General features: G+C 46.6%; 1 protein-coding gene across 2 annotated transcripts in view; it reads left to right on the forward strand.

Annotated features, from left to right (window-relative positions):
- Nucleotides 1–19,241, forward strand: part of LOC144501703 (E3 ubiquitin-protein ligase rnf213-alpha-like) — a 181,837-nt gene that overhangs the window by 84,742 nt on the left and 77,854 nt on the right. For both annotated transcript variants that reach the window (XM_078225645.1, XM_078225646.1), the window contains exons 29-36: nucleotides 1,376–2,813; nucleotides 3,518–3,708; nucleotides 5,534–5,689; nucleotides 6,794–10,324; nucleotides 13,796–13,932; nucleotides 14,199–14,297; nucleotides 17,006–17,127; nucleotides 18,331–18,453. In XM_078225645.1, the coding sequence (XP_078081771.1) occupies nucleotides 1,376–2,813; nucleotides 3,518–3,708; nucleotides 5,534–5,689; nucleotides 6,794–10,324; nucleotides 13,796–13,932; nucleotides 14,199–14,297; nucleotides 17,006–17,127; nucleotides 18,331–18,453 (5,797 nt within the window). The remainder of the gene's footprint in view (nucleotides 1–1,375; nucleotides 2,814–3,517; nucleotides 3,709–5,533; nucleotides 5,690–6,793; nucleotides 10,325–13,795; nucleotides 13,933–14,198; nucleotides 14,298–17,005; nucleotides 17,128–18,330; nucleotides 18,454–19,241) is intronic.

Here is a 19,241-nt window from a genome sequence, read left to right on the forward strand (position 1 = left end):
TAAAGAGGAAAAAAAAAATGAAATGTCAATCAGCCAGTTAACTGCCGGGTGTCGGGGCTCCCATGTCTTTAACGATGAAGATCTCTTCCGTCTCAGCAATGTCATTAGGAGTAGGAGGCATTGCTGGGACTACAACCAGCCCTGAGGCAGCCATCAATGAAGGCTGCACTGAACAGATCAATGGGACAGGCTGGTGGGGTCAGTCACTCTGGCCCGGTGAGGCGGGAGGTGTGTGGTATCTTTCTTTAGGGTGGACATTGCCGCAGGCAGGGCCATCCATGAGAACTAGGTGCCCAAGCAAGAGAGTCCCTGAGCCTGCAGGAAGGCCACCAGGGTATACCTGGCTGTGTCCTCTCATCGCCTCTGGACCTCCCTCCCCCAACCACCGTTGGTAGAATATCAATTTCAAAGGGATGAAGTCGGTAAATGCTCCTTGACCACTTGAGGGCCTCAATTGGCGTCTGGGTGTGAAGGCCAACCATGGCCTTCTCTTGGCTTGACTTAATCAGAGTCAGGAAGGTGAGGGACTCTCCATCCCATGTCTTCCCACCCAGTTATATGTCTCCTTCCACCTCCCATCCCCTTTCAGGGGTGGGGAGGTCTAAGTTCTGCCCAGAGTGCTGCTAATGATCAGATTAACTTTGTGTAGAAATGCGGCTCCTCACACTGACTTGGTACAATAACTCAATTAAGCTTGTTGATTGTCAATGTTAACAGCACTCCGATACCTTGAATGGAACATTCGCAGGAGTGGGCATAAAAATGAAAAAGTAAAAAAAAAAATTGTTGACAATTATTTGATATTTCAACGGAAACTAATGGCAAAGCAAGACACTTTTAATCTGAAAATATCTATATAAACAGCTTCTTTAGTTATTAGCAATGTTTCTATTGATTAGAACACCAATCATGATGAGAAATTTGTGTGGAATTTAAATAGTTATTACATCATTATTGCACTTCTCGATCCACATTTAGCTAACCAAAGCCCCAAATTGTCTGCCGCAATTTTGGCTAAAGCACCTTATTTACTATTTATATTTTTGAGAACACGGCCTGGTGGCACAGTGATTAGCCCTGCTGCCTCACAGCGCCAGGGACCCAGGTTCGATTCCCAGCTTGGATCACTGTCTGTGCGGGGTCTGCACATTCTCCCCGTGTCTGCATGGGTTTCCTCCGGGTGCTCCGGTTTCCTCCCAAAGTCTGAAAGACATGCTAGTTAGGTGGATTGGCCATGCTAAATTTTCCCTCAGTGTACCCGAACAGGCGCCAGAGTGTAGCGATTGGAGGACTTTCACAGTAACTTCATTGCAGTGTTAATGTAAGTTTACTTGTGACAGTAATAAATAAACTACAAACATTTTATTTTTGACAGGATTTTAACAACGTTCAGCGGCTCGGAAAGGCATTTATTGAATTGTACTCATCTGGAAACATGCTTTACAGAAACTGGAGCGCATGTGTGCTCTGCAATAAAGAGAGTGATGTCTGCATAACGATGGACTTTAATGTAAAAGATATTGGCTGCCTGAAAGTGAGTGGCGATCTCTCAGAGCAGCTGCAAGTGTTGTGCAGAGCGCTGGAGAAGTGCCTGCAGGAGTGGTGCGAGTTTATGGAGATGTGCCGGGCAGAACTCTACTATCTGAATTACTACACCGCAGAGCAGATAGTGTACCTGTGCACCGAACTGGGAGGACTTGCCACCAGGAAGCCTTTGCGTGAGCAAGTGATGACAATGTTATCATTCATCAAACCTGACTGCACTGCGGGGGACGTTGCAAGTGCGATGCCTCAGCTAATGGCTTTCCATGAGATTTCTGGAGCCGAGGAGACAGCTGACTTTGGGCTGGAGGCTGAGCAGAGCGACAGCGAGAGTGACGAGGGTGGCGCGGATGGGATAGAATTTGACCCGCCAGATGCAAGTGGGCTGAAGTACGGTACGGAAATGGTTTATGTTCAGACACCAACTCAGAGTCACGATGGGGAGCGTGAGAACGAACCGGCAGAGGGTCAGGATGTTGAACTTGCTGAATATCAGTATGCAGAACCTGCCCAATTCCAACAGATTGAGTCTGCAGAGTTAGAATGTGAGGAAATGCATGACCCCGATGGATTAAAAATAACTGCCCTGGTGGAAAGTACCAGTCTCTCTGAAGAGATGACACGACTCTGGAACAAATTTATGGGAAACATGACCACTTTCTTAACCGACCATTTGGATATATTTGCCTTTGGCCAGCTGCTGAGCCGCCTTGCGGGCATGAATGAGACATCAGTCAGAAGGCAGCTTCCTCCCTCTCTGCATCACGGCACCCCCAATCTGATCGTCTGTGCGCGGCCTGAGATCTTCAGGGCTGCTATCTGCGTCTACATGCAAAATCCAGGGCAGCCCTTGCCAACCTATGATGAGGTTCTCCTCTGCTCTGAGGAAACGACTTATGAAGAAGTAGCAGTCTTCCTGCGAAGGGCTTTGAGCAGAGGATCTCACGAACGGAAGATCTACACCCTAATTCACTCCGATTGCCTAAGTTATGAAACCAGCGTTCGGTTTGGAGAATTGTTTGAGGAATTGACGTGCCATTGCAATCCAGATTATCAGTTGGTTGTGATCTGTGATGCGAAACGGCAGCACTGCTATGTCCCATCGTATCTCAGTCATTACAAAGTCCCGGCCGTGCTGAATGTTAAAACAGAAGCCATTCAGCAGTACCTGGTGAATCATTTCACTGTCCCTGTAGGCCGCATGACTGCAGCTCAGGTATTCCACGACCACCTTTCTGTCAGAATCGTATCGTCTAAAAGACCTGGAGTGGGTAGGTACCAAAGTCTGTACATCTTTTGCATCCTCATAATATTCAGGGATTGAGAAGCACACCCAGTTTTTGTGGCAGTGAGAAGGTAGAGAGAGGAGGAACAACCTGGGCAAGTCTATGACCTGGGGCAGGATGAGCAATGAAGGCGGCACTGTGGCACAGTGGTCAGCATTGCTGCCCCTCAGCGCCAGGGACCTGGCTTCGATTCCGGTCTTGGGTGACTGTCTGTGTGGAGTCTGCACATTCTCCCCCGTGTCTGTGTGGGTTTCCTCCGGGTGCTCCGGTTTCCTCCCACACTCCAGAGATCTGTGGGTTAGGTTGATTTGCCTTGCTAAATTGCCACTTAGTGTCAGGGGGATTGAAGAGTAAATATGTGTGGTTATGGGGATAGGGCCTGGGTGGGATTGTCGTTGGTACAGGCTCAATGGGCCAAATGGCCTCATTCTATACTGTTGGGATTCAGTGATTCTAATCAACAGTTGGCAAAAAAACAAATTGGGGGTATATTTCTCTCTCATTCCCTGTTGTCCATCCTAAACACTGACTAACTTAAATTCCCCTAAACCAATACCAGTAAACCTCATGCATGGGTTACCATGACGTTGGATTAATAATTTTCTACTTTCAAACAGAATTTGAGTTCAGTCAGAAACTGATGTTTAAATTCCAGCTATCTAATAATTCTGAGATTTGCTTCTGAACAGGAAAGTCCCTCTACATTGACCGATTACATGACAAACTGATGCAGCGTTGTCGCAGAAACTACAATGCCCTGAAGAGAATCCGATTAATTGAGCCCGTGATTGATGAAAGCCGGATAGTTCAAATGTTGCACGATGACTCATCACCATGTGATCTTCAACGGCCAATCATATTCCACATTGATGCAGCACCAGTAAGTCCTCATCAAAATCCCGATATTAATGGGGGAGTGTGGGGAAGGGTGGGGCGCAGCGAGGATACATCCCATCAAAACCGGGAATACAGAGGTCCCGCCGAACTGAAAGGGTAAGTGTGTGTAAACCCTGCTCACCTACTCAAAAGAGCAGCTGGGGCGGCACGGTGGCGCAGTGGTTAGCATTGCTGCCTCACAGCGCCAGGGACCCGGGTTTGATTCCTGGCTTGGGTCACTGTCCGTATGGAGTCTGCACATTCTCCCCGTGTCTGCGTGGGTTTCCTCCGGGTGCTCTGGTTTCCTCTCACAGTCCAAAAGACGTACTGGTTAGGTACATTGGCCATGCTAAGTTCGCCCTCGGTGTACCCCAACAGGCGCCGGAGTGTGGCGACTAGGGGATTTTCACAGTAACTTCATTGCAGTGTTAATGTAAGCCCGCTTGTAACTAATAAATAAACTTTTAACTTCAACATCAGGACGCAGGAGAAAGAAAGCAGGTTTGGAGGGGAAACAGATTTGCTTTATTTTAACTGCCCCCTCCCCACCCCACCCGATTTCCATAAAGGGGAGGTCAGTTAAAATTGGGGCCACATTCCTGAAGAATATAAGATCTACTTTCAGTAGTTAATTTTCCCCCTGAAAATATCATACAATGGTACACATCTGCAGACCTTTTTTTTTTAGATCAATGATCTGTGGAAGGTCATTCCTGGTACAATACAATCTGCTTTCTAATAATCTCTTCCTTCTTAATTCAATTTTCATGAGACAAAGCCTTGTGTGAGATTCAGTGGATTGGCAATCTTCTATCTAAAATAAATATACTCCTTTCTGAAATACATCCACTCCAGGAAAGAGGAACTTGTCTCCTATGCAGAGACTAGTGAAGAAGAGACATTTGTTTGAGATCAACTTTATAGAATCCCTACAGTGCAGTCGGAGGCCATTCTGCCCATCTGCACCGACTCTCAGACAGAGCATCCTACCCCTGCTTTATTCCCGTAACCCCACACATTTACCCCATTAATACCCCTAACCTACACATTTTGAGACACAAAGGGGCAATTTAGCACGGGCAATTTAGCATGGCCACTCCAGAGGGCGGCACGGTAGCACAGTGGTTAGCACGGCTGCCTCACAGCTCCAGGGACCCGGATTCGATTCCCAACTTGGGTCACTGTCTGTGTGGAGTCTGCACATTCTCCCCATGTCTGTGTGGGTTTCCTCTGGGTGCTCCAGTTTCCTCTCGCAGTCCAAAATGTGTGCTGGTTAGGTGCATTGGCCATGTCAAATTCTCCCTCAATGTACCCAAACGGAGTATGGCGACTAGGGGATTTTCAAGTAACTTAATTGCAGTGTTAATGTGAGTCTACTTGTGACACTACTAAAAACCTGCCCTGCACTTCTATGAACGGTGAGAGGAAACCAGAGCACCCAGATGAAACCCACGTAGACACGCCGAAAATGTGCAATCTCCACAGACAATCACCCAAGGCCGGAATTGAACCTGGGTCTGGCGCTGTGAGGCAGCAGTGCTAACCACGATGCCACCGTGCCGTCTGTTTAAGATCGACATCTGGGGATTCTTGATGGTCCACCAATTTGCAGTTTTCTTTGATCAGAGATGGAGGGTGACATAGAGTCCCTGTACACATGACTTTTTACATACCAGCATCATTGCACACTGTTCCTTTTCTGAAAATAATCAAATCTTCATAAGGATCCAGTCTTTCTTTCAAATTCTCAAATGAATCATACTTAGAATGGAAGATGGACCTGTGTCAGTGCTGAGGTTAATCTTTATGGTTATTTCCTTTTATGTAAGGTGAGGAAAAGATTGGAAGAGTTCCTTTTCAAGATCCTAATATTAGGATTCTTGAAGAACAGTCAGGGACGGATCTGGAAACGCAGCACAGCTCATCTGTACATTGTGGAACACTTGGATGCCAATGACTTCCTTTATAAACCGCAAACTCAGCAGGTTGGTCAGAATACATTACTTTCAAAGCAAGATTTCACTGTTAAAATTTGCACACTATGATTTCTCTTAAGTTTTCGCACACAAATTATATCCCCAGTGCACATTTTTTTAGATAGTCTATGTTTATTTTTAATGGGTTTATCTGTAATTTGAGTGTGTTAAGCATTCACGTGAACTATGTCAATTGAAAACTCCCTCTTCGCAACATAATATAAAATGAAATCTTAAATGTTTTCTGCAGCAATACTTAATCCGCTACACATCTGATGATTTTTAGTTGGAGGTTTCCTGTTGGAACAAACATTATCAAATTTAACAGACCCTGTGCCTGAATTAATCAGACACTTATCCAAACAAACCAACCAAACGGTCAGAGTTGTCAGCAAAAAAATCTGAAATCATAAACTGATTTAACTGAATGACAATTTCTCATAAAATATGGTTATAAATTAACAGCATAGTGTTTATTTTTGTCACTTGAGGTCAACGGCAATGACTTAAATAGGTTACAGTGGGCGGTACGGTGGCACAGTGGTTAGCACTACTGCTTCACATTGCCAGAGACCCAAATTCGATTCCAGCCTTGGGTGACTGTCTGTGTGGAGTTTGCACATTCTCCCCGCGTCTGCGTGGGTTTCCTCCGGGTGCTCCGGTTTCCTCCCACAGTCCAAAGATGCGCAGGTTAGGTGGTTTGGTCATGCTAAATTGTCCCTTAGTGTCCCAAGATGTTAGGGGGCTTAGCGGGGTAAAGGAATGGGGTTACGGGGATAGTGCGAGGGTGGGGTCTGGGTAAGATGCTCTGTTGAAAGAGTCGGTGTAGACTCGATGGGCCAAATGGCCTCCTCCTGCACTGTAGGGATTCTGTGATCCATGACTATTTAGTAACTTTCAGTGTTGTGAGATTTCTTAAAATTGTTTTTTGCTATCTCTGAAATTCTCAACGTGAAGCTGTCGTGATTTTGGAATTGAAGTGTGGCACTTGCACCCGTTTCTGTGATTGCCGCTTTGTCTGTACTCAGGAATAATAAGGCTTTTCTGAGCCAGGAAGAGAAATTTACACCTTGCATTAAACTTTATCTTTCCAACCTTTTTTTCTTCTTGTAGGTAAACGTGGGACTTCTGAGTATCCTGCCGACAGTTCACTGCAGGCCACCGGGAGAAGTTCGTCAGCTTGAGTTACAAAAGCGTCAAGGCACCTACCTTAATATTTTAGACCCGTTAATGGATGAGGAAGTGTTTGTCAGCGAAGCCATTCAGAGACCTTACCAATATCTCTGCAGGTTCAGTGCAGGGAGAAACATTGATCAGTTCACATATAGAAAGCAGAGCGTTGAAGGAGACCCTGCTGAATGCCTAACGTTACTTCTCCAAAACTGTGGACTCCGGGATCCTTCCTGGGCAGAATTGAGGAACTTCTCTTGGTTTCTGAACCTTCAGTTGAAAAACTGTGAGCAATCAATGTTTTGCAACCCTGTGTTTGTTGGCGACACCCTGATCGGTTTCAAAAACTTCATTGTTGAGTTCATGATTCTCATGGCTCGAGACTTTGCCACGCCCTCGATGAATATTTCAGACGAAAGCCCTGCTTTCGCAACCACCCGAACAGATGAAGACCTCCTTCCATACATAATACGGAGGAGATGGGAAACGCATCCCCACCCGTACATATTTTTCAACGCAGACACGTTTTCCATGACTTTCCTTGGTTTCCACTTGAGAAAAAATAATAGAATGGGGTTTGATGCCGTGGATCATCGCACGGGTGAGGTGCTGAGGGGGAACCTCATGTCCGCGCAGCTTGAAAATGGGCTCGGCATGCAGAGAATAAGATTCAACGAGAATATTGATGACCTTCCCAGAGAAGAGAAAATTCGAAAGCTGAGCTTGGTGCTTGGTGTTGAACGAGCAATAGATCCCGATGAGACCTACGAACTGACTGCGGACAACATGATGAAAATGCTCGCCATCCACATGCGCTTCCGGTGTGAAATTCCTGTCATCATCATGGGGGAGACTGGCTGTGGGAAAACAAGACTGATCAAGTTTCTTTGCGACCTGCAGAAAGGGGCGCATCAGACAGAAACGATGAAGCTAGTTAAGGTGCACGGAGGCACAACAGCAGAGACGATCTACGCAAAGATCCGAGAAGCTGAGGCGCTTGCCATTGAGAACAAGAAGAGGTACGGCTTGGAGACAGTCCTGTTCTTTGACGAAGCCAACACCACGGAAGCCATTCATGCCGTTAAGGAGGTCCTCTGTGACAAAACGGTCCGCGGCAAAGCAATGCGGCGCGACACCGGCTTGAAAATAATTGCGGCCTGCAACCCTTACAGGAAGCATTCCGAAGATATGATCCGGCGCCTGGAGATGGCTGGGCTGGGATACCGGGTTAAGGCGGAGGAGACGCAGGACAAACTGGGCAAAGTGCCCCTGAGGCAGCTGGTTTATCGGGTGCAGCCGCTGCCGCCCAGCATGATCCCACTGGTGTGGGACTTTGGGCAGCTGAGCGACAAAGCCGAATTGGCTTACACGAACCAGATTGTGCAGAGATGCATCCGAAGCCACGGCCTCCCCTTTCTGCATACCGAAGTCATCATGAGAGTCCTCGCAACCTCACAGCGATTCATGAGGCAAAAGAAGGATGAGTGCAGTTTTGTGAGCTTACGGGATGTGGAACGATGCATGGTGGTCCTGGTGTGGTTTTACGATCATAGGGAACAACTATTTAACTACCCAAACCCAAATAGAAATATCTTACAAGCTCTGATATCAGCACTGGGAGTCTGTTACTATCCTTCACTATCGTGCAAGAAAGCATATTTAGAAACTGTATGCCAATTTTTCCCTGAACCTTATAACTCGTCAGATGCAATTCAGGCTCAGATTGTTCACTGTCAGGATATTTTCATGAAAAATATAAAAACACGGGAGACAGTAGCTAAAAACGAGGCCTTAAAAGAGAATGTTTTCCTAATGGTCATTTGCATTGAGTTGAGGATCCCACTCTTCCTGGTTGGAAAACCGGGCAGCTCAAAATCCTTGGCAAAAACGGTTGTTCTGGATGCCATGCAGGGACAGTCTGCTCACTTCGAGCTGTTCAAAAAGCTGAAGCAAGTCCATATGGTGTCCTTTCAGTGCAGCCCCCATTCGACGCCGGAGGGGATCATCAACACCTTCAGACAATGCGCCCGTTTCCAGCAGGGCAGAAACCTGGACGAATATGCTTCCGTGGTGGTCTTGGATGAAATTGGCTTGGCCGAAGACTCTCCGCAGATGCCGCTGAAAACTCTTCACCCGTTGCTGGAGGACGGCTGTGTCGACGACGACATTCCGCTCCCTCACAAGAAAGTCGGCTTCATTGGAATTTCCAACTGGGCCTTGGATCCTGCCAAAATGAACCGCGGGATTTTTGTTTCCCGTTTGGATCCGTGCGAGAAAGAGCTCATTGAGACGGCCGAAGGGATATGTGCATCCGACGGGGCTTTGCTTCCAAAGGTGCAACGCCTCTTTCCCACCTTCGCCCGAGCATATTTAGAAGTATGCAGTAAGCAAAATGGACAGTTCTTTGGGCTTCGCGACTACTACAGCCTTGTGAAGATGGTTTTTATTACAGCCAGGGAGACAAAACATGAACCAACAGAGGAACAACTGGCCGATACCATCTTGCGAAATTTCAGTGGGAAAGACGAGTTCAATCCACTTGAGATTTTCCTCCCCACTTTGGACTCTTTTCCTCAAACGAGTACACTGGAGATGGTGAAAAGCAATATTAGAGCAGATTCCAGTGATGGGGAGTGTCGCTACCTGCTGCTCCTTACCAAGAACTATGTTGCCCTTCAAATTGTACTGCAGCATGTCTTTCAAGATGCGGATGACAAGCCGGAGATTATATTTGGGTCCAGTTTCCCGAGAGATCAGGAATACACGCAGATTTGTCGGAATGTCAATCGAGTGAAGACCTGCATGGAGACGGGGCGAACGGTGATACTCCTCAATCTGAAGAACTTGTACGAAAGCCTTTATGATGCTTTGAACCAGTACTACGTGTACCTTGGGGAATACCAGTATGTGGATCTGGGCTTGGGAACGCACCGTGTCAAATGCCGAGTGGACAAAAAGTTTCGACTGATCGTTGTTGAAGACAAGGATGTCGTCTACGAGCAGTTCCCCATTCCCTTGATCAATCGGCTTGAAAAGCACAGCCTAGATATGAATACTGTACTTAATCCTCAGCAGCAAAATATCACCAAACAACTGGAGCGATGGGTCAAGGAGTTTGCTTCAGTGAAAATGAGTCATGATGGAGCGCAAGATGGATTAATGTTAAACCCTTCAGAGGTGATCATTGGGTTCCATGCTGATGCATGTGCTAGCATCCTACTGCAAGTTCTGGACACTGCAGACCTTACAAATACCTTTGAAGACCCTCGAACTATACTACAATCAGCGAAACACCTTCTCCTCAACTGTGTGACTCCAGACGCTGTGGTTCGCCTAAAACACTCTGAATTAGGGGATCAGGAAGCCAAGAAGCGGTGGAAAGAATATTTTGTTCAGCAACATCATCGGTCACTGGGTGATTATATTCACCAACATCTTGGAAACACAGGGACACGGCGGCACAATTTTGTTGAGGTAATATTTATTTATATTTTATTTATTAGTCACAAATAAGGCTTGCACTTAACATTTCAGTGAAGTTACTGTGGAATTCCCCGAGTTGCCACAGTCCGGCGCCTGTTTGGGTCAATGCACCTAACCAGCACGTCTTTCAGACTGTGGGAGGAAACCCGGAGCACCCGGAGGAATCCCACGCAGAATGTGCAGACTCCGCACAGACAGTGACCAAGCCGGGAATCGAACCCAGGTCCCTGGCCCTGTGAAGCAGCAGTGCTAACCACTGTGCCACCGTGCTGCCCGTATGTTGAAATCTTTACATTGGAGGAATTTTAATATTGGGCATGATCCCGCCCCTCCCAGAAACGGCCCACCATTGGACGGGTGCGGGATTTTCCGGTCCTGTTGATGTCTACAGGGTTTTGCGTGGCTCGCACCCTCCACCGCCACAGGAGGAGGGTCACCGCCAGTGGCACTAGAAGATTCCACTGGTGGGAAAGGTCGGAAAATTCCGGCCATTGACTCCAGTTTGGAGATTACTCTGTGCAGCGATTTGAAATCAGGTTATGGGATCTTGATTACCATTCATATAATGCTTTCAGAAACAATAGATTTTTGCTTACGTTTTGTTGCTGAAATGTTCCGCTTTAAAAAGGCTGGGCAGAGCACATCCAAAACATTTGGATTTCATTTCTATCTTCAGTCTGTATGTCCTTTATTACACTGATCAATCTCACCAAATTAGAATTAATGCCTGTTCCAACCGTTCGAAGGCAGAAAACTGCTCTTCATGGCACTGATTTTGTTTCCTCACCAAGTTAATGTGAAGGGATAAAAATAAACTGTTTCCAGTTCAAAAAAGGACTTTTAAAAACTTTCAGTAAGAAATATGAGAGGGGAATGCTGGAAGTTTTTTGATTTTTTAAAATGTGATTTATTATTGTCACAAGTATTAGCGTACAGTGAAAAGTATTGTTTCTGGTGCACTAAACAGACAAAGCATACCGTTCATAGGGCCCTATTTTACCATTTTGATTCTAAGTGCTACGTGGACTTGAAACTGGGAATGTTTCAGATCCGACTTTTAGACCCGTTCTGAGGCTCCGCCATACACACTCTGCCTGCAAAAATATCAGCGAGTCAGAATTGCGCTGCAGAAGCCTGTGGGCGGGGCTTAACACGCCCGAAATCCTGCAGCTCCGATCGGCGCCTCCAACTGCGCATGTGCAGGAAATAAAATGATAAAATGCTGCTACCCTGCCACATCCCTCCCAGGCCAGATAATGCCTCCCCCTGACCCCCACAGACATTGCCCCACCCCCCCACAACATTGCTGACCCCGCCCCCCCTTATTCCCCCCACATCCCCGCCACCCAGACCAATCGTGGGCCCCTCCCCCTTCTCCCTCCCCCCACTGATCTCAGGCAGAGTGGCAGCGGAACCACCTCCCACTCAATGATCTCGAGCAGAGAGCCGTTGGACACTCGGCACTCAGCTCCTCACTAACCCTGGAGCGCCCGAATTGGACTTATATGGGGCATGTCTGTTTGGCGCCGACTGGTGAGCGCGGTGGTAAAGGGGGAAGTGCTGGTAAAGTTGGGCGTGCAGCCATTAAGTCTGTTTCAATACATGCAAATGCATATAAATTGCCGTCGTGCCCGTTTCGGGCAAGGTCCCATGCCCCTGTCTACATCAACGGGGACGAAATAGAAAGGGTCGAGAGCGTCAAGTTTTTAGGTGTCCAGATCACCAACAACCTGTCCTGGTCCCCCCATGCTGACACTATAATTAAGAAAGCCCACCAACGCCTCTACCTTTTCAGAAGACTAAGGAAATTTGGTATGTCAGCTACGACTCTCACCAGCCTTTACAGATGCACCATAGAAAGCATTCTTTCTGGTTGTATCACAGCTCCTGCTCTGTCCAAGACCGCAAGGAACTACAAAAGGTCGTGAATGTAGCCCAATCCATCACGCAAACCAGCCTCCCATCCATTGACTCTGTCTACACTTCCCGCTGCCTCGGCAAAGCAACCAGCATAATTAAGGACCCCACATACTCTGAACATTCTCTCTTCCACCTTCTTCCGTTGCTAAAAGATACAAAAGTCTGAGGTCACATACCAACCGACTCAAGAACAGCTTCTTCCCTGCTGCTGTCAGACTTCTGAACGGACTTACCTTGCATTAAGTTGATCTTTCGCTACACCCTAGCTATGACTGTAACACTATATTCTGCACTCTCTCGTTTCCTTCCCTATGAACAGTATGCTTTGTCTGCATAGTGCGCAAGAAACAATACTTTTCACTGTATGTTAATACATGTGACAATAATCAATCAATCAATCAATCAATCAATCATGGCCATTTGTGGGCCTTGGTAAAGAGAGAACCGGCGGGGAGGCGTGCGTGGATCGCGCTACTTACCTCATGCCCGACTTTACCAAGTTTTCACGCCCGAAAATGAGTGCAACACGATGGTAAAATTGGGCCCATAGTGAATGAGATCCGTGGAGTATTTATAGTCCTGTTTCTTTAATGTAACATTAAAGAAATAGAACTATAAACACTGCTCTTTATAGCTGCGATTGTTCCAGTCAGGATTATTTCAGGTCTACAGAAAATACTGGGCTAAACTTCCCACACCCCTCCTGCTCCTCCCGCATGGCGTGTTTGAGGTTGTGGATCTTCCAGTCCCAGCTCACGGAGGTGGTCGCCACCAATGGGACTGGAAGATCCCGCCGGCAGGAAGGGCCGGAAAACTTTGGCCAAAGTGATGTTATGTTTTGTAAGTAACAGGTGGTAAAGGCCTCAAATCCCTCATCTAACTTTATAAACCATTCTTTGAGCATGAGGTGGAGGAGCATTGCTCCACTGCCCTGCACCTGGGGCTGCACGGTGGCACAGTGGTTAGCACTGCTGCCTCACAGAGCCAGGGACCTGGGTTCAATTCTGGCCTGGGGTCACTGTCTGTGTGGAGTTTGCACATTCTCACCGTGTCTGCATGGGTTTCCTCCGGGTGCTCCGGTTTCCTCCCACAGTCCAAAGATGTGCAGGTTAGATTGATTGGCCATGCTAAATTGACCCGAGCGTCAGGGGATTAGCAGGATAAATGGGGATAGGGCCTGGGTGGGATTGTGGACAGTGCAGACTCGATGGGCCAAGTGGCCTCCTTCTGCACTGTAAGGATTCTATGATCCGTCTGTGCTATTGTATTGCTTCTGTCCAGTAGCTTGCCCAGCCCTAGTTTATTCTAAGAGTTCAAAGACAGGCCGAGTGATACCATTTTCCATTCATCAGTCAGTCAGTTCCCTGGCACCATAGTCATTCCTTTTCTGGTTCAGATTGAATCCAGTTTTCACGGATGAATCAGCCACAGGACAGGCAGAGCAAATGGATTGAAAATCAAGCTGAAGGCTGATCATTGTAAAAGTGAGATTGCAGCATTGACTTACCAGTCGTCACGCTAACTAAAGTACTGCTGTTCCAGGTAACAACATTCTCGAGGCTTCTTACCAAATCAGATGTCAAGGTAATGGCCAAGGAGCTTGGTAACAATGTGGGAGAATGTCTGCTTCTGTTCCTGCACCAGTTTGATACTGAACATTCATTCTGTAAAAAAATCAGGTCAGTAATCCTGAGTCTTCCACAATCATGAGTCATATTGGCAGCTTTCAACAAAGTAAAGATACAGCCAAATCTCAGATATTACTTCCATTGGTGTGTGCGGGAATTGGGGGAAGGATGAAAATTGACTCAATGCAATTTCAGAAAACGTAGAGTATCTGTTGAACAATCTTTTCTGATCCAATTTATTCAGAAATAATCCCTAACAAAATACCTTAATTTTGCTTTTAGGTCCAAAGTGCTGATTTGTCTTTTTCTATCCACAGGGAATGGTTTCAGAGCTTGAACACTGAAGTCCGGGTGATGCTGATACAGATGGACACTGAGGAATCCTCTCAGAGTTCAGAGCTGATTGCTTCTGCCAGGTGAGTACAAATGGTTGCGACATCAAGCAGGAATAATAAGGTGGCTGCACGAGGTTCAACTGGCACACGGGGGCGAATTTCCCCGTCCCGTCCCGCCCGCCATGGGGATCGGAGCGGGCAAGGGGGCGGGACCGTGCAAAGATCTGTTGACCTCGGGTGGGACTTTCTGATTTCGGGGCGAATGTGGCCGGAAAATCCCGTCCATTGAAACCGAGACACTGCACTATCAAAAAGAAGCTAGAACTAACTGGAACTAATTTCTCCAGAAGGGGATTGACCCAATGTAGTTCTTGAATATTATGAAAGGGGGTTGATAGGACAGATGGAGAGATGTTTCCACTTATGGGTGAGACCAGCACTCGGGGGAGTAGCTATGACAGTTTGTTGGTCTCTGTGTTATGGTGAACGGGATCTCCTCACTGTCCCGTCAGGTACAATGCAGTGAGACTAGGGCTAAGTGACAATATTAACTTTTTCAGATTGATCACATGGTAAATGGTTTAATCACAAAAACCATCACATGGATTTCTTTATAATTTAGAAATCTTAGAAATCATAGAAACCCTACAGCACAGAAAGAGGCCATTCGGCCCATCCAGTCTGCACCGACCACAATCCCACCCAGGCACAATCCCCATATCCCCACATACTTTACCCACTAATCCCTCTAACCTACGCATCCCAGGACACTAAGGGCAATTTTAACATGGCCAATCAACCTAACCCGCACATCTTTGGACTGTGGGAGGAAACCGGAGCACCCGGAGGAAACCCACACAGACACGAGGAGAATGTGCAAACTCCACACAGACAGTGACCCAAGCCGGGAATCGAACCCAGGTCCCTGGAGCTGTGAAGCAGCAGTGCTACCCACTGTGCTACCGTGCCGCCAATTTAGAATTTTAAGACATTTGCTTGCAATTCTGTTAATTTTACTATTATATTAACATTAGATATTTTGAGGATTTTTTATGGATAATTAATATTCCAATATCTTTTTGTTGATAATGATTTTCATAATTCTAGACATTAGGTTTGTTAGTTTAGTTCTTTATTTAGGTATGCAGAGACAATGCAGAGGCAATGTTAACCGATTCCTCATTGCTCGGTGAATTCTTAACCTCTATTACGACCGATCTTTCTTGTCTTCCTTATCCTCGCTGATTCTATATTTCACACCAAATTTTACCCATATGGACGAGCCATGTAAAAACTCGAAATGTATACTCAATTCATTTGAGTATCTAGGCCAAGGGCTATCTGAGATGGATAGCGTAGATTCATTTGAATAGAAACTAGCTCACCGGACAAGTAGTCGAAAGGAATAGAAGGATATGTTGATGGTGTTGGGTAATGGTAAGTGATAGGAGGCATGTGTGCAGCATACACACCAGCAATACTGCTCCGCCTGGCCTGATGCGGTGCTGAAACTCATTCCGAATATTTCACTTGTCCAAATTAGTCAGGAAGTTGGTTGATTTGGGTAGTGAATGATGGCGATGTCTGGAAATATTGGGATTTTGGTTTGCAATAGTATAAGTTTAGCTCTTCTGCATATTCAGCAACCAGTTCCATTCATACTTGCGTCAGTGGCTTCAGTTAGAAAATATCAGACAGTAAGGTGATCACTTACTTCTTGGGAATCATTTCTGGAAAGCGTTCCCTGCAAATATTTTGCTGTTTTATGTCCTTGATACAGTCTACTGCTAATAAGCTGATGTCATTTCTTTACCGTGAGAACTTTGAATTATGCGGTTAATTTGAAAGTCAGACAACATAATTGACCCGGTGAAGTGGAGCTTCCGGGATAATCGAGGCAGCGTTGTCTTTTCCTGATGCAATCCGGGAGAGCGTGTCGTGAAATGGTGCAATCCTGGCTCACGTTTTACTAACCATTCATGTTTATTGGATGGAAATCCCTGTGTCAGGATGCGGTGTTTAATCATCGGCACACCCAGCACCAGAAACGTTGCGTTTTACAGGCAGTCCTCGGATTTGCGATGCAGTTGGTTCCTAAAAACCACATTGTAAGTTGGAACGTCGCAAGTCGGAGCTGATTTTCCCATCAGAACAATGGTACAATTAGGGAAATGGTTCCTGATCCGAGGCCAAAAATCCCTCCTGCTGAGCCCGGCGCTGTTAAATGTTCTCAACTCTTGCCCTGTCAAGTCAGTGAGGCAAGTGTTGGTGCCAGCGCGCCTTAGCACAAGTTCCTCAGTTAGTGTGGGGGGATATAATGAAGCTATCGCTATTCAAGGCTATTTAACCTTGAACGTCTGTGAGTCCGAGTGCATATTGAATACAACATAAGCATGTGAATACATTAGCATTGTGACATGTGTGCCAAAAAAACTTAACGTGACAAAACACTCATTTCCAACCTCATAAAGATGGTTTGACCTGTCCAGTCATAGAGATGTGAGGCACAGAACATCAGTGGGGATGGGTGAATGTGCTGGCGTGGCTTCGTAAAGTCGAAACCAACATTGTAAAGTCGAAATGGGCTGTCAATTTATAAATTTGAAGTGCCGTTTGCCGTAACTCGAACATCGTAAAGTCAAGGACTACCTGTACTGCCAAACAGAATGTTAGATAATCTGAACTTTGTAAGCGGGCTGAAGGAGTGACTTGATCATCACAGCTGGGTACCCTGTGATATGATTCTGTTCCTGAAATTTGAAGCTAAGATTTTATATTTTTCTCACCAGATACTGCACGATGAATGAAATGAATCTGATGGACTCCACATCAAAGTCGAATTGCTACGTGTATTTTATCACCAAGCTGTCTCGGATTGCTGGAGTGTCAAAGTACATTGGATTTCAAGGAGGTATGCTCAACAGAAGAGAAGGCTATTTTTCCCCTGGACGACAGTGGTGCCTGGTGCACACAGGCAGGATTTCTGTCTTGTATTTTAGGCAGACAACTGAGAATGAAACAGCATGAAATCGGGCTATTCCGCCTATCATCTGTGTCCCAGTTCTTTGAAAAAGCTATTCAATTAGTCCAGGCCCTTTTTCTGTAGCCCTTCAAATCTTTCCTTTTCAAATATTTACCCAATTCTCTACTCTTGACTCTGCTTCCACCACACATGAAGAAGGGGCTTGGGGCTCCGAAAGCTTGTGTGGCTTTTGCTACCAAATAAACCTGTTGGACTTTAACCTGGTGTTGTTAAACTTCTTACTGTGTTTACCCCAGTCCAATGCCGGCATCTCCACATCATGTCCACCACACATTCCAGAGATTAACAATTCGCTGCACAAAGTAATAGAATCGTAGGATCCCTACAGTGCAGAAGGAGGCCTTTCGGCCCATCATGCCTGCACCGACAGCAAGCCCACTGAGGCCCTATCCCCGTAATGTATTTACCCTGCTAATCCCCCTGACACTAAGGGCAGGAGTTTATGACCTCGCTCAGGTGAGATCATAAAATCCCGCCTGAGGCCAACAAAGATTTCCGTTCTGCGGTAAAATTCCGGTCTCGGGCAATTTAGCATGGCCAATCAACCTAACCCGCACATCTTTGGACTGTGGGAGGAAACCGGAGCACCCGGAGGAAACCCACGCAGACACGGGGAGAATGTGTAAACTCCACACAGACAATGGCCCAAGCCAGGAATTGAACCCGGGGCCCTGGCGCTGCGAGGCTGCAGTGCTAATCACTGTGCCACCTAATGTCTCCTCCTGTGCCCGATGGCTCCACTGTAGATGCAACATCGAATCTTTGCACACCGGCTCTGATGTACCAAACTTGCGTTGTTGCAGTATGAATGTAGGAACTGATTATTGAGTGTGAGGAATACTTGCCGCGTCAAGTAGCGGAACAAAGGGGGTTGCTGGAGGAGAGGCACAGTGCTGTGAGCTAACAAACGTCAAGTATGGGCTGAGGTTCTGGGAGAGTCTCTGGGCTTTCGAATAAAATAGCTGGAAATGCCTGGCAGAGCATTCAGCATCTGCAGGGAGAATGAATAAATGGGCATTTATTGTTGTTGCGGGACTGTTTAATCTTGACTGGTTCTTGATTACTGTGCAGGTCAGTGGCTGTCCGTCCACATTGACGATGTGACTGAATCAGAGGAGATGGCGTCGGATATATCTGCATTCTGTAACACCACTATCAGTGAACTGTTTGCCAAGGCTTTGGGTGCACAAGCAGGTAAATCATCACTTATGTTGATGTGGGTTCAATTCTGCCTGCTACGTTGAATGTGTATCCGAGGAGCTTGTTCCCAAGTGCTGACGAGCTCGAGGAAAACTGAAGCAATGTGCGCAATGCCCGAGTCCCCCTCTGTCTGTTATTGTCTCCAAGCACAGTCATGGGTTTTTGTTACCTTCAATGCATATGGGACGTGGGAAAGAAAAGCTAGGTGCACACAGCTTTGAAAAGAAACTGGGGCGCGGACGTGAGATGTACCCGAGTAATCCTTCACCTTGAAAACATGCTGCATGTCACAACGATGTACCACAGATCCAGTGAGGCCTGGGCTAACACTATAGAGGGAGTACAGCAAGGATTTACCAGGCTGGGCTTGGAGGGCCGAAGGGCCTGATCCTGTGCTGTATTGTTCTTTGTTGATTCCTGGGATGGCAGGCCTGTCATATGAGGAGAGACTAAGTCGGTTAGGATTATATTCACTGGAGTTTAGAAGAGTGAGAGGGTATCTCATAGAAACTAAAAGGATTAGACAGCGTAGATTCAGGAAGAATGTTCCCGATGGTGGGGGAGTCCAGAACTAGCGGTCATAGTTTGAGGATAAGGGTTAAACTTTTTAGGACTGAGGTGAGGAGAAATTTCTTCACCCAGAAAGCGGTGAATCTGTGGAATTCACTATCACAGAAAGTAATTAAAGCCAAAATCTTGTGTGATTTCAAGAAGAAATTAGATATAGCTCTTGGGGCAAAAGAGATCAAGGGATATGGGGGGGGGGGGGGGGGGAAGTGGGA

This window comes from Mustelus asterias, chromosome 12 (genome assembly GCF_964213995.1).
Source record: "Mustelus asterias chromosome 12, sMusAst1.hap1.1, whole genome shotgun sequence".
Taxonomy (NCBI): Eukaryota; Metazoa; Chordata; class Chondrichthyes; order Carcharhiniformes; family Triakidae; genus Mustelus; species Mustelus asterias.